Genomic DNA, 12,430 nt, shown 5'->3' with positions numbered 1-12,430 from the left:
GTTCCAACAAGGACACCACAAACCTTCAGGAATCAAATGTTATGGAATTAATTATTTGTTTATTTTGTAGGCATCAACTTGAATCAGGCCCAGCCTCAATATTATTCGTTATTTGATGACAAAGCCTTGAAGTTTTATTTTTCCCGTTTCTTAAATAGAAATATTACAAGTTCCAATTGTGCAATAAGCAAGTCTTGCATTTATTTTGCACCTTTCACGACCTCTGGACGTCCCAAAGCGCTTTACAGCCAATGAAGTACTTTTGAAGTGTAGTCATTGTTGTAACGTAGGAAACGTGGCAACCAATTTGTGCACAGCAAGCTCCCACAAACAGTGATGCGATAATGACCAGATGATTTGTTTTAAAGCTGCTGGTTGAGGGATAAATATTGGCCCCAAGACCAGGGAGAACTCCCCTGCTCTTCTTCGAAATAGTGCCGTGGGATCTTTAACCTGAGAGGGCAGACAGGGCCTCGGTTTAACGTCTCCTCCAAAAGCCGGCACCGCCGACAGTGCAGCATACCCTCAGCGCTGCCCCTCCGACAGTGCGACGCTCCCTCAGTACTGCCCCACCGACAGTGCAGCACTACCTCAGTACTGCCCCACCGACAGTGCAGCACTACCTCAGTACTTCCTCTCCGACAGTGCAGCACTCCCTCAGTACTTCCCCTCCGACAGTGCAGCGCTCCCTCAGTACTGCCCCTCCGACAGTGCGACGCTCCCTCAGTACTGCCCCACCGACAGTGCAGCACTCCCTCAGTACTTCCTCTCCGACAGTGCAGCACTCCCTCAGTACTGCTCCTCCGACAGTGCAGCGCTCCCTCAGTACTGCCCCTCCGACAGTGCAGCTCTTCATCAGTACTGCCCCTCCGACAGTACTGCCCCTCCGACAGTGCTGCACTTCCTCAGTACTGCACTGGGAGTGTCAGCCCAGATTTTGTGCTCAAGTCCCTGGAGTGGGACTTGAACCCACAACATTCTGACTCAGAGGCGAGAGAGAGAGAGTTGCCCATTGAGCCATGGTTGACGGGTGGTCGGGTTTTTAAGAAGCAGACTGGTTGAACTCACCGCTGAACCCATTCCGAAGACGAGGCTGCCTTGACATGCTATTTATTTACCAGTGTTGCAGCAATTCTCTTATCTCAAGGTTCCCTTGCTGATACGCAATGACGGCTTATTCTCTCCCTGTTTACCGTACAGCTCTGATCATCACTGAGCCACTTCGCACCCAGCGAGCGCTCCATCTGATAATTCTCACTGTTCTGGCACAGGCTGAGGCTTGAAGCAGCCGAGATTTGTTGCTCTGTTTGTGTTGGATGTGCGAAGACCCATCCCAAGGCTGTGCCCCGGCTGCACTATCGCTCGGCCAATCCTACACCCAATGGGCGTATGCGGAATTGGCAGAGAGGAAAAAAACAGTTGGCCCATCATGTCTACCTACACCTCATGGTGGCCAGAGCATTGTAACTAAACACTTCACCCCGCTGCCTCCCTCCGCCTACACGCCACCCCCCCCCCCCCCCCCCCCTTACCCCCTCTCACCTTCAGCAGCCCTGTAATCTCTTGGGAGAGGCAAAAGAGCAGAGGAAGCCCCCAGGCCAAAAAGTAAAGACATATTTATATCACGCCTTTCACAACTACCAGACATCTCAAAGCGCTTTACAGCCAATAACGTACTTTTGGAGTGTAGTCACAGTTGTAATGTAGCATCAGCCTAGATTTTTTTGTGCACAAGTCCCTGGAGTTGTGACTCAGAGGAGAGAGTGCTGCCCACTGAGACCGGTCTATGGTTTCCTGCTTTCTGTCTCCCTCCTTTCTTTCTTAAATAGGAGCATTATATTTGCAGTTTTCCAGTGCGCTGAGACCTCCAGAATTCAGGAATTTTGGCAGATTACCTCCTTTTCAGGTGAAGTGTTTCCCGAGGCCTGGGAATCCCATCCGGCCAGGGTTAAACCTGCAAAGCAGGACGATGTGAAGCTGCCAGTCTCATTAAAATAGTTAAATTGCTAAACCCGCCTCCTGGAAGTGGGTTGGCTGACCGGCCCATGACCCGCCTCCGTTACACCTGGCAGTGGGTGGGTTCTGGTCGGATGTGAGGCGTTTAAAGTTTGAACATCCCTCCCGACCCCAATACACATGTTTTTAGGGGTTAAAAGTCAGCCCATCGAATCAATGTCACCTGCTTCTTCCAAGCACAATTCTTTATGTATGTCTGTTTCTCTGTTCATCTCTGTATTGTGTCCGAGGAGATTTACTCTGTACCTGCCCTGGGGGTGTTTGATGGGACAGTGTAGAGGGAGCTTTACTCTGTATCTAACCCGTGCTGTACCTGCCCTGGGAGTGTTTGATGGGACAGTGTTGCAGAAGCTTTACTCTGTATCTAACCCGTGCTGCACCTGCCCTGGGAGTGTTTGATGGGACAGTGTAGAGGGAGCTTTACTCTGTATCTAACCTGTGCTGTACCTGCCCTGGGGGTGTTTGATGGGACAGTGTTGCAGAAGCTTTACTCTGTATCTAACCCGTGCTGCACCTGCCCTGGGAGTGTTTGATGGGACAGTGTAGAGGGAGCTTTACTCTGTATCTAACCCATGCTGTACCTGCCCTGGGAGTGTTTGACGGGTGTGGAGGTAAACGGGAAGTGTAACGACAGCTGTCTGTATGTGTTGTGTTGCAGTTTGCCCGATCGGATGCCCAGCAGACCCACCAGCGGCGCCGTGCCATGCTGAGCCGGGCGTGTGCTGCCCACAGTAAGCAGAGCCGCAAGCGTCGCATCCTTAACCCCGACGACCTGCGGCACTTGATCGTGGACGACCAGCACGGGCTGCTGTACTGCTACGTGCCCAAGGTGGCGTGCACCAACTGGAAGCGGGTGATGATGGTGCTGACGGGCGCCGGCAAGTACGCCGACCCGCTGACCATCCCGGCCAGCGAGGCCCATGTGGCGTCCAACCTGCGCACGCTGGACGCCTACAGCCCGGCCGAGATCAACCACCGCCTGCGCAACTACCTGAAGTTTGTCTTCGTGCGCGAGCCCTTCGAGAGGCTGGTGTCCGCCTACCGTAACAAGTTCACCCGCAACTACAACACCGCCTTCCACCGGCGCTACGGCACCAAGATCATCCGCGAGCACCGGCGGGACCCCAGCGCCGAGGCGCTGGAGCGCGGCGGGGATGTGACCTTCGAGGAGTTCGTCTGGTACCTGGTGGACCCCAAGACCCGGCGGGAGGAGCCCTTCAACGAGCACTGGGAGACGGTGTACTCGCTCTGCCACCCCTGCCTCATTCGCTATGACCTGGTGGGCCGCTACGAGACGCTGGTCAGTGACGCCCGCTACCTGCTGGGCCTGGCCGAGCTGCAGCCACCCATCACCTTCCCCGCCTCGTCCCTCACTCGGCGCACCACCGACAGCATGGCCGCCAGCTTCTTCCAGAGCATCTCCCCCTTCTACCAGAAGAAGCTTTACAAGCTGTACAAGCTGGACTTCACCCTCTTCAATTACTCGGTGCCCTCCTACTTGAACATTCGCTGAGGGCCTGAGCGTCGACACGTGGTGTGTGTGTGTGTGCGCGCGATCGGACTCTCGCTCGTCTGGCTGAGGGGCGAGTGGCGGCTGCTTGAGTCTAATGGTGTACCTCGAGCTGTGAAATTGCCGGGGGTGGGCGGGGGGCTGTGGGGACGGTGTCTCGAATGTAACTTATTTTGACATAGCCCTATTTTTTCTCTCTCTAATTCAATAGTGCTTTCCCTCTTGCCCCCCCCCCCCCCTCCCACCTAGGGGCTGTCTAAAAGAGAGCTCACTCCCCCGCCCCCCTTTCTTCTAATTTAACCAGTGATGTTGAAGGTCGTGGCTGATCTGATCTTGGCCTCAACTCCCCTGCTCTGCCCGCTCCCCACAACCCTCGACTCCCTTTAAAAACTCATCAACCGGGACTCCCAGTCTTGTATCCCCCTCGCCACCCCACCCCGGCAGGAGCTGAGTCCCGCTTGGCCTCTCGAGCCTGTGCTGGGGCCTAACCAATGATTTGTAAAAAGTTTAGCATAACTTCCTTGTTTTTGTATTCAGTGCCCCCATTTACAAAGCCAATATCCCTTATGTTATCTCCACCCCCAACATGAGAGGGTTGGCCTATGAGGGGACATTTCCTATTTCCCACACCTTGGGTTTAACTGAGTGAGTGTGCCAATTAGAGCCAAGTTCCATGCGCACTGAGCAGTGGGCTGAGATTGCTAAACCCATTTTCCAGAGGGCCCTCACAGACAGCAGACAGCAGGGTCTCTCGTCCCTTCAGCCTGGGCTGAATTTGAATGCACGTCCCAGATATGAAAGGCCAGTTTCTGTTCACTAGACTGATCCCGGGGATGAGAGGGTTGTCCTATGAGGAGAGATTGTGTAGATTGGGCCTATACTCTCTGGAGTTTAGAAGAATGAGAGGCGATCTCATTGAAAAATATAAAATTCTGAAGGGGATTGACGGTAGATGCTGAGGTTGTTTCCTCTGGCAAGAACCAGGGGTCACAGTCTCAGGATAAGGGGTCAGCCATTTAGGACTGAGATGAGGAGAAATTTCTTCACTCAGAGGGTGGTGAATTTTTGGAATTCTCTGCCCCTGAGGGCTGTGGAGGTTCAGTCTTTGAGTATATTCAAGGCTGAGATCAATAGATTTTTGGACACTAGGGGAATCGAGGGATCATGGGGATCAGGCGGGAAAGTGGAGTTAAGGTCGAAGATCAGCCATGATCTTATTGAATGGCGGAGCAGGCTCGAGGGGCCAGATGGCCGACTACTGCTCCTAATTTTTATGTTTCTTAATTTAATCCTTTAGCGAATCCAATCACACCACAGGCTAAACATCCTCCAGCATTCCCTGTTGGGGAGCTCTCTTCATTGCCACCTTTGCCCAAGTCACCTTCCTTCTGGTGATGTACAAGTGTCGGCCGAGTGAGCTGGGTGGGGGGGCAGCAGTGTGGGGGAGGGGGAATCGCCGTCACGGTGCAGCTAATGGATGCCGGCTGCTGCCCCGGGGTCTGGCCGCAGAGAGACTGACGCCTGCGAGGGTTTGTGGTGCTTGATCCGGAGCTCGTCAATTTAGCGGGAATGAGCCAAACCCGTAGAATTGAGGTCCCAAGCTGTAAGCGGGAGCTGGAAGGGTGATTTACGTTGTTCCCATCACAGTCTGAAGTCCTCAGAATGTGTTTCCTGGCCGGTTTATTTATTTATTTAATTCCGTACAAGGAATAACCGATTCCGCCCCCACCCACCTCCCGATACTCCTCCCACATTTTCCCTCCGATTTCTTTAATCCTCATTAACACACACATCATTCTTTTGCTGCCTAATACTGGATAACTCATTTAGTTCATCTCTGGTGCAGACGGTTATTCCTGGGTACTGGATGCTTAATCCCTAGTTATGGCTGGTTATTTGGATGGTTCATTGGATGATGTTTGGTATTGGATGGTTAACTTGCTTAATCCCTAATAATCTACTATGGTTCGATTCAACCATCCGTAATGTTTAATCCCGTGTTGGTTAGTTAATTAGTTTCATCCCTGGCATTGGTTAGTTAATTAGGTTAATCCCTGGCATTGGTTAGTTAATTAGATTACTCCTCAGTATCAGATAATCTCTGGTATCGGTTGGTTAATCCCTGGTATCAGTTAGTTCATTAGGTTAATCCCTGGTCTGGGTTAGTTAAATTGGTTAACCTCCATAAGCGGCTGTATCTCTAATTGTAGATGTGAACAAAAGAAAAATGTGGATTTAAATAAAATCCAAGCAAAGTGCACAAAAAAACTGGAGCCAAAACAAACGAAAGGCCCAATTTCAGATGGATTTAAAAAATAAATAAAAGTATTTTGTAAGTGACTTCGCCTCCATTGTTAGTCTCTCCATTTGCAGAAGCTGCTGGGTGGGTCGCTGCCTGTCCTCCGCCCCAGCTCACCAAGGGGGCCATTGCTTCGTTTGTCAGCCTGCACTGGGAGACTATTCAACCATGGGGAGAAGCTGTCAGGACTGAGGTGCTCAGGATGTGGGGGGCGAAATGATGGCGTGAGGAGGTGGTGGTGGGGCTTAAACAGTGATCATTTTTACAACCAGGGGGCTTGCTAGACCACGCCAGAGGGGCATTCAGTCAACTGCCGAGTGTGGGACTGGAGTCACGTGGGAGTCAGAGCGGGAAAGGACAGCAGCTTCCACTGGTCGGGCATCAATGAAACACTTGGGTTTTTATAACAAGTTTAGCAATAACATTTCAGGAGCCAGATTGATGTTTAAAGGGTCACTGTCTCAGTCAGACAGTTATTTTCTCCAATAATCATGCGCCTTTAATCACTGGTCCACCTATATTGACACAGCCAATCACAGCAGGTCCTCCCGTATACCGATTTACCCAGCAAGCCCCCAGGTCCTAGAAGATTTATTGATAGGTTTCTGTGGCGACAAAGAAATGCGGGGTATGTATGGGTTCCACGGGCGCCTGGAGCTCGCGGAGAATCTCACCTTCCGAGTGAGTGACACAGATAGAGTCCATCGGTCAGCGAGTGACCCTGGGTCAGCGAGTGACCCTGGGTCAGCGAGTGACCCTGGCAATGTCCCTCAGTCATGTCCCTGCCAAGGGGCACCTGCCAACCATACTCCTTGCCCTCTTGAGGAACGTCTGGTATGAATCATGAGGTTTGGTCCATTCTGAGGATACACTTCAACAGAAATGTAAAAATACAGGATCAACTTTATTAGGTGTGGAAATGAAAACACTCGTAAACTATCGTATTCCTCTGTGCATCACACCCGCCAATCCGCATACCAGCTCGGCACTCTCTCTCTTCACCATTGCAGTCTCTCCCTCCATTTGTCATTCCGAACGTGATATGTGTGTAGGAGTTTCTACAAATGTGCACAGGTGAGTATCACACGACACTCAGCTCCCAGCATGCCCAACTGTCTGTCCGAACTCAAGGCTCAGATTAATTTTTCATTCTTATAAAATAATTTCAATCTATATTTCATTGAACATCTGATCTGAAGCGATACAGGTACGGACTCTCACTGGGGTACAGTTCCACACACACTGACTCTCACTGGGGCACAGTTCCCCACACACTGACTCGCACTGGGGTACAGTTCCACACACACACACACTCTCCCTAGGGTACAGTTCTACACCCACACACTCTCCCTGGGGTACAGTTCCACACCCACTCACTCTCCCTGGGGTAGAGTTCCACACACACACACTCTCCCTGGGGTACAGTTCCACACACACACACTCTCCCTAGGGTACAGTTCTACACCCACACACTCTCCCTGGGGTACAGTTCCACACCCACTCACTCTCCCTGGGGTACAGTTCCACACCCACACACTCACTGGGGTACAGTTCCACACCCACTGACTCTCACTGGGGTACAGTTCCACACACACTGACTCTCCCTGGGGTACAGTGCCACACTCACTGGGGTACAGTTCCACACCCACTGACTCTCACTGGGGTACAGTTCCACACCCACTGACTCTCACTGGGGTACAGTTCCACACACACACACTCTCACTGGGGTACAGTCCCACACACACTGACTCTCACTAGGGTACAGTCCCACACACACTGACTCTCATGGGGTACAGTTCCACAATGTGTTCAAGAGTGACACCCTTAGGTGAAGAACCAGTACTGCAGTTGCTTGGTTTCAACCTCAATGAGCATGTAATTGGAAATTAATTTAAATACAGGTAAGTGTGAGGTGGTGCCTTTTGGTCGGAGGAATATGGAGATCACAAGCTGCCTGAATAATTAAAGAGTCTGAATGGGGTAGAGGAGCCAAGGGGTACAGCCGTACAATTCAAAAGTAGGTTATCAAGGCCATTAAAAGCAAACCCAGCACTAGGGTTTATTTATGGAGGGAAAAGCGGAGAGGTTATGTTAAACTTGTATCGAACCTTGGTTAGACCACACTTGGAGTACTTTGCCCTGGTCGCCATATATTTTAAAAAGGATATAGAGGCAGTGGAGAAGGTGCACAAGGATGACAGAAGTGAGGAGTTATACACATCAGGAAAGGATGAACAGGCTCGAAAAGAGAAGGCTGAGGGGTGACCTGATAGTGGTCTTTAAAATTATAAAGGGTTCACTAGGATGATGTAGAGAAGATGTTACCACTTGTGGGGGAGACCAGAACTAGGGGATGATCAATATAAGATGGTCACTAATAAATCCAAGAGGGAATTCAGAAGAAACTTCTTTACTCAGAGTGGTGAGAATGTGGAACTCGCTGCCACAGGGAGTGGTTGAGGTGAATAGCAGAGATGCATTTAAGGGGCAGCTGGATAAACGGCGGAGATAGACCGATTTTTGAGCGATAAGGGAGTAAAGGGTTATGGGAAGCGGGCAGGGAAGTGGAGCTGAGTCCATGATCAGATCAGCCATGATCTTATTGAATGGCAGAGCAGGTTCGAGGGGCCAAATAAGAACATATTTCTTATGTTCTAAAGCACACGAGGGAGAAAGGAATAGAAGGATATGGTGATGGGAGGGGGGAGATGAAGAGAGAGGAGGAAGGTTGAGTGGAGAAGAAATGCCAGTGCGGACTAGTGGGGCCGAATGGCCTGTGTGTTGTAAATAGGTATTTTGAGGGACGGAGGGGGCGGGAATCGAATAAATGTTGACTGCCCCGGGGCTGGTTCACTCAGCAACGCTACAGCGTAGAGATCGGCACGGATGCGGTGTGTGAAGACGGGTTTCGTGGGGGTCCGGGCACTGTTGTATCTGGCCACAGCGGTACAGCCTAGGAGCTGGGAGGTGGGGGGAAACGTCTGATTCTCCTGTGGTGTCCGGGGCCTCCTCCATCTGTTGGCAGTGCGGCCTCAGGCTCCGTTCCCGATGCACCGTACGGTGTGGAAGCAGAGCGCCAGGAAGCCGGTGCCCAGCAGGTCCCCCAGCGCAGTCAGATACGGGATGGAGAAGTTGTCGGGGTCCAGGTGCAGGCGCCAGGTCAGGCGGACAATGATGTCAGCGGCATACAGCAGGATACCCACCTGTCCACGGCACAAGAGGCAAAGGTCAGTGCTGGCCCACAACCCGCCCACTGCTCGCCATCCCCACCACCCCACTGCTCACCCGAGTCCCCCCCCCCCCCCACTATCGCTCGAGCCCGCCCGCCCCCCCTACGCCTCGACCGACCCCCCTGCTCACCCGAGCCCCCCCCCACACTATCGCTCGAGCCCGCCCGCTCCCCCCACCCCTCGACCGACACCCCTGCTCGCCCGAGCCCCCACCACCCCCCCCACTACTCACCCGACCCCCCCACTGCTCACCCGAGCCCCCCTCACTGCTCACCCGAACCATCACTGCTCGCCCGAGACCCCACTCCACTGCTCACCCTAGCCCCCCTCACTGCTCACCCGAACCATCACTGCTCGCCCGAGACCCCACTTCACTGCTCACCCGAGCCCCCCTCACTGCTCACCCGAACCATCAATGCTCGCCCGAACCCCCCCCCTCCCCAGTGCTCGCCCGAGCCCCCACTCCCCCCACCCCACTGCTCGCCCGACCCCCCCACTGCTCACCCAAGCCCTTCCCTCAGTGCTCGCACGAGCCCGCCCACACCACCACTTCTCAACCGACCTCCCCCCCCACCCTCCGACTGCTGCTCACCCGCGCCCACCACCCCACCCCCCCACTGCTCACCTGAGCCCACATCATAAACCCCCCCACCCCTACTGCTCCTTTCAGACAGTGCATTCCAGATCCTAATCACTCGCTGCGTTACCAACAGCCATGGACAACCGAAGAAGAAAGAACATAAGCGTTAGGAGCAGGAGTCGGCCATTCGGCCCCTCGAACCTGCTCCGCCATTCAATCAGATCACGGCTGATCTTCAACCTCAACTCCACTTTCCTGCACTGTCCCCATATCCCTTGATATCCAAAAATCTATCAATCGAGGTAAGGGACAACATAAAACTAAAAGAATAAGCGTACAAACAACAAAGGTACAGAACCTGGCCAGTGGGAGAGATACAAAGAACAGTAAAGCGTCTCACAACAGACAATAAGAGCTACAGAAACGTGCAAGGTATATCAAAATCAACACAGAGGTTTTACAATTATATTAGAAAAAAGAGGATGGTCAGGGCCAATGTCTATGGAAGGTATTTAAATGGACTTCCAGAAGACATCTGATAAAGTCCTACATAAGAGCCTGTTAACTAAGATAGAAGCCCATGGAATTGAGGGGAAATTATTGACCTGGTTAGGAAATTGTCTGAGCAGCAGGAGACAGCGAGTAGGGATAATGGGCAGGTACTCACATTGTCAGGATGTGACTAGTGGAGTCCTGCAGGGATCTGTGTTGGGGCCTCAACTATTCACTATTTATTAACAACTTAGATGATGGTACAAAAAGCCACATATCCAAAAATGCCGATGACACAAAGATAGACGGCATTTTAGGCAGTGTATATAAGAACTTAAGAAATAGGAACAGGAGTCGGCCATTTGGCCCCTCGAGCCTGCTCCGCCATTTAATATCATGGCTGATCAGTTCCACTTCCCCGCCCACTCCCCATAACCCTTCACTCTCTTATCGCTCAAAAATCTGTCTATCTCCGCCTTAAATATATTCAATGACCCAGCCTCCACAGCTCTCTGGGGCAGAGAATTCCACAGATTTATAAACCTCTAAGAGAAGAAATTCCTCCTGATCTCCATTCTATATGGGCGGCTCCTTATTCTGAGACTATGTTGCCCTAGTTCTAGATTCCCCCGAGTGGAAACATCCTCTCTGCATCTACCTTGTCAAGCCCCCTCATTACTTCTATGTTTCAATAAGACCATCTCTCATTCTTCTAAACTCCAATGAGTATAGGCCCAACCTATCTTCATAAGTCAACCTCCTCATCTCCAGAATCAACCGAGTGAACCTTCTCTGAACAGCCTCCAATGCAAGTATATCCTTCCTTAAATACGGAGACCCAAACTGTACGCAGTACTCCAGGTATGGCCTCACCAATATCCAGTACAGTTGTTGCAGGACTTCCCTACTTTTACATTCCATCCCCCTTGCAAAGAAGGCCCTTTAAGTGAAGAAGAGAGCCGTGGTGATGCGGCACTGTGATGACCTCATGACTGACAGCAGCGGACACTCCGCCCGCCTCCAACTTCCTCTGGACTGCGAACTTCCGCTCACCAGCACCCTTCTGCCCCCATTATGATTGACATCCGGTCCACTGGAAAAAAAAGACCAAACAGAGCGGAATTTTGCTCCAGAGGCCACCGCATCCACTGCGCCGGTAAAAACAGTGGAAACACGGCAGATGGTAGGCAAGTCTGCAAAGGGATATAGACAGGTTAAGTGAGTGGACTAAAATTTGGCAGATGGAGTATAATGTGGGAAAATGTGAGGTTATCCTGGGATGAAGGGGTTGTCTTATGAAGAAAGGTTCAGCAGGTTGGGCTTGTACTCATTGGAGTTGAGAAGAATGAGAGGTGATCTTACTGAAACAGATAAGATTCTGAGGGGGCTTGACAAGGTAGATGCAGAGAGGATGTTTCCGCTCGTGGGGGAATCTAGAACTAGGGGGCATAGTTTCAGAATAAGGGGTCGCCCATTTAAGATGGAGATGAGGAGGAATTTATTCTCTCAGAGGGTCGTGAATCTTTGGAATTCTCTATCCCGGAGAACTGTGGAGACTGGGTCATTGAATATATTCAAGGCCGACATAGACAGATTCTTGAACTATAGGGGAGTCGAGGGTTATGGTGAACAGGGAGGAAAGTGGAGTTGAGGCCAAGATCAGATCAGCCATGATCTCATTGAATGGCGGAGCAGGTTCGAGGGGCCATAAAGGCCTACTCCTATTCCTATTTCTTATGTTTTTATTAAAATCACTTCTGCCCTGTAGATCATAAGCGTGATTTGAGGTCCTGGTCTTCAAACACTCTCTTCCTCAGGTGACCGAAGGCTGTGCTGGCCCACTGGAGGCAATGTTGGACCTAGTCATCGATGTCTGGCCTTGCTGATAGTAGTCTCTCGAGGTATGGAAAATGGTCCACGTTGCCCAAGGCCACGCCGTGGATTTTGATGACCAGGTGGCAGTGCTGTGAGGCGGGGTCAGGTTGGTGGAGGACCTTTGTCTTACAGACATTTAGTGTAAGGCCCATGCTTTTGTATGCCTCAGTGTAGATGTTGACGATGGCTTGGAGATCGACCTCTGAATGTACGCAGACGCAAGCGTCATCTGCGTACTGTAGTTCGATGACAGAGGATGGGACGACCTTTGGTTTTAGCCTGGAGGCGACTAAGGTTGAACAGGTTCCCACTGGTTCTATAGTTTAGTTCCAACAGGGAGCTTGTCGAGTGTGAGGTGGAGCATTGCAGCGAAGAAGATCGAGAAGAGTGTTGGTGCGATGACGCAGCTCTGCATGACCCTGGTCGGG

General features: G+C 51.6%; 2 protein-coding genes across 6 annotated transcripts in view; one reads left to right on the top strand and one right to left on the bottom strand.

Annotated features, from left to right (window-relative positions):
- The window catches only part of LOC139277329 (carbohydrate sulfotransferase 11-like), a 47,032-nt gene extending 41,166 nt beyond the window's left edge, over nucleotides 1–5,866 (top strand). The window contains exon 4 of the mRNA XM_070895654.1: nucleotides 2,675–5,866. Coding sequence (XP_070751755.1) covers nucleotides 2,675–3,529 — 855 coding nt within the window. The 3' untranslated portion in view covers nucleotides 3,530–5,866. The remainder of the gene's footprint in view (nucleotides 1–2,674) is intronic.
- An 844-nt stretch (nucleotides 5,867–6,710) lies between these two features.
- LOC139277328 (solute carrier family 41 member 1) overlaps nucleotides 6,711–12,430 on the bottom strand; it is a 71,010-nt gene continuing 65,290 nt past the window's right edge. For all 5 annotated transcript variants that reach the window (XM_070895648.1, XM_070895652.1, XM_070895650.1 and 2 more), the window contains one exon: nucleotides 6,711–9,028. In XM_070895648.1, coding sequence (XP_070751749.1) covers nucleotides 8,858–9,028 — 171 coding nt within the window. In that variant the 3' untranslated portion in view covers nucleotides 6,711–8,857. The remainder of the gene's footprint in view (nucleotides 9,029–12,430) is intronic.

The sequence above is a fragment of the Pristiophorus japonicus genome, chromosome 12 (assembly GCF_044704955.1).
Source record: "Pristiophorus japonicus isolate sPriJap1 chromosome 12, sPriJap1.hap1, whole genome shotgun sequence".
NCBI lineage: Eukaryota > Metazoa > Chordata > Chondrichthyes > Pristiophoridae > Pristiophorus > Pristiophorus japonicus.
The sequence above is the reverse complement of the archived record's forward strand: the minus strand, read 5'-3'. Positions and strand labels throughout refer to the sequence as shown.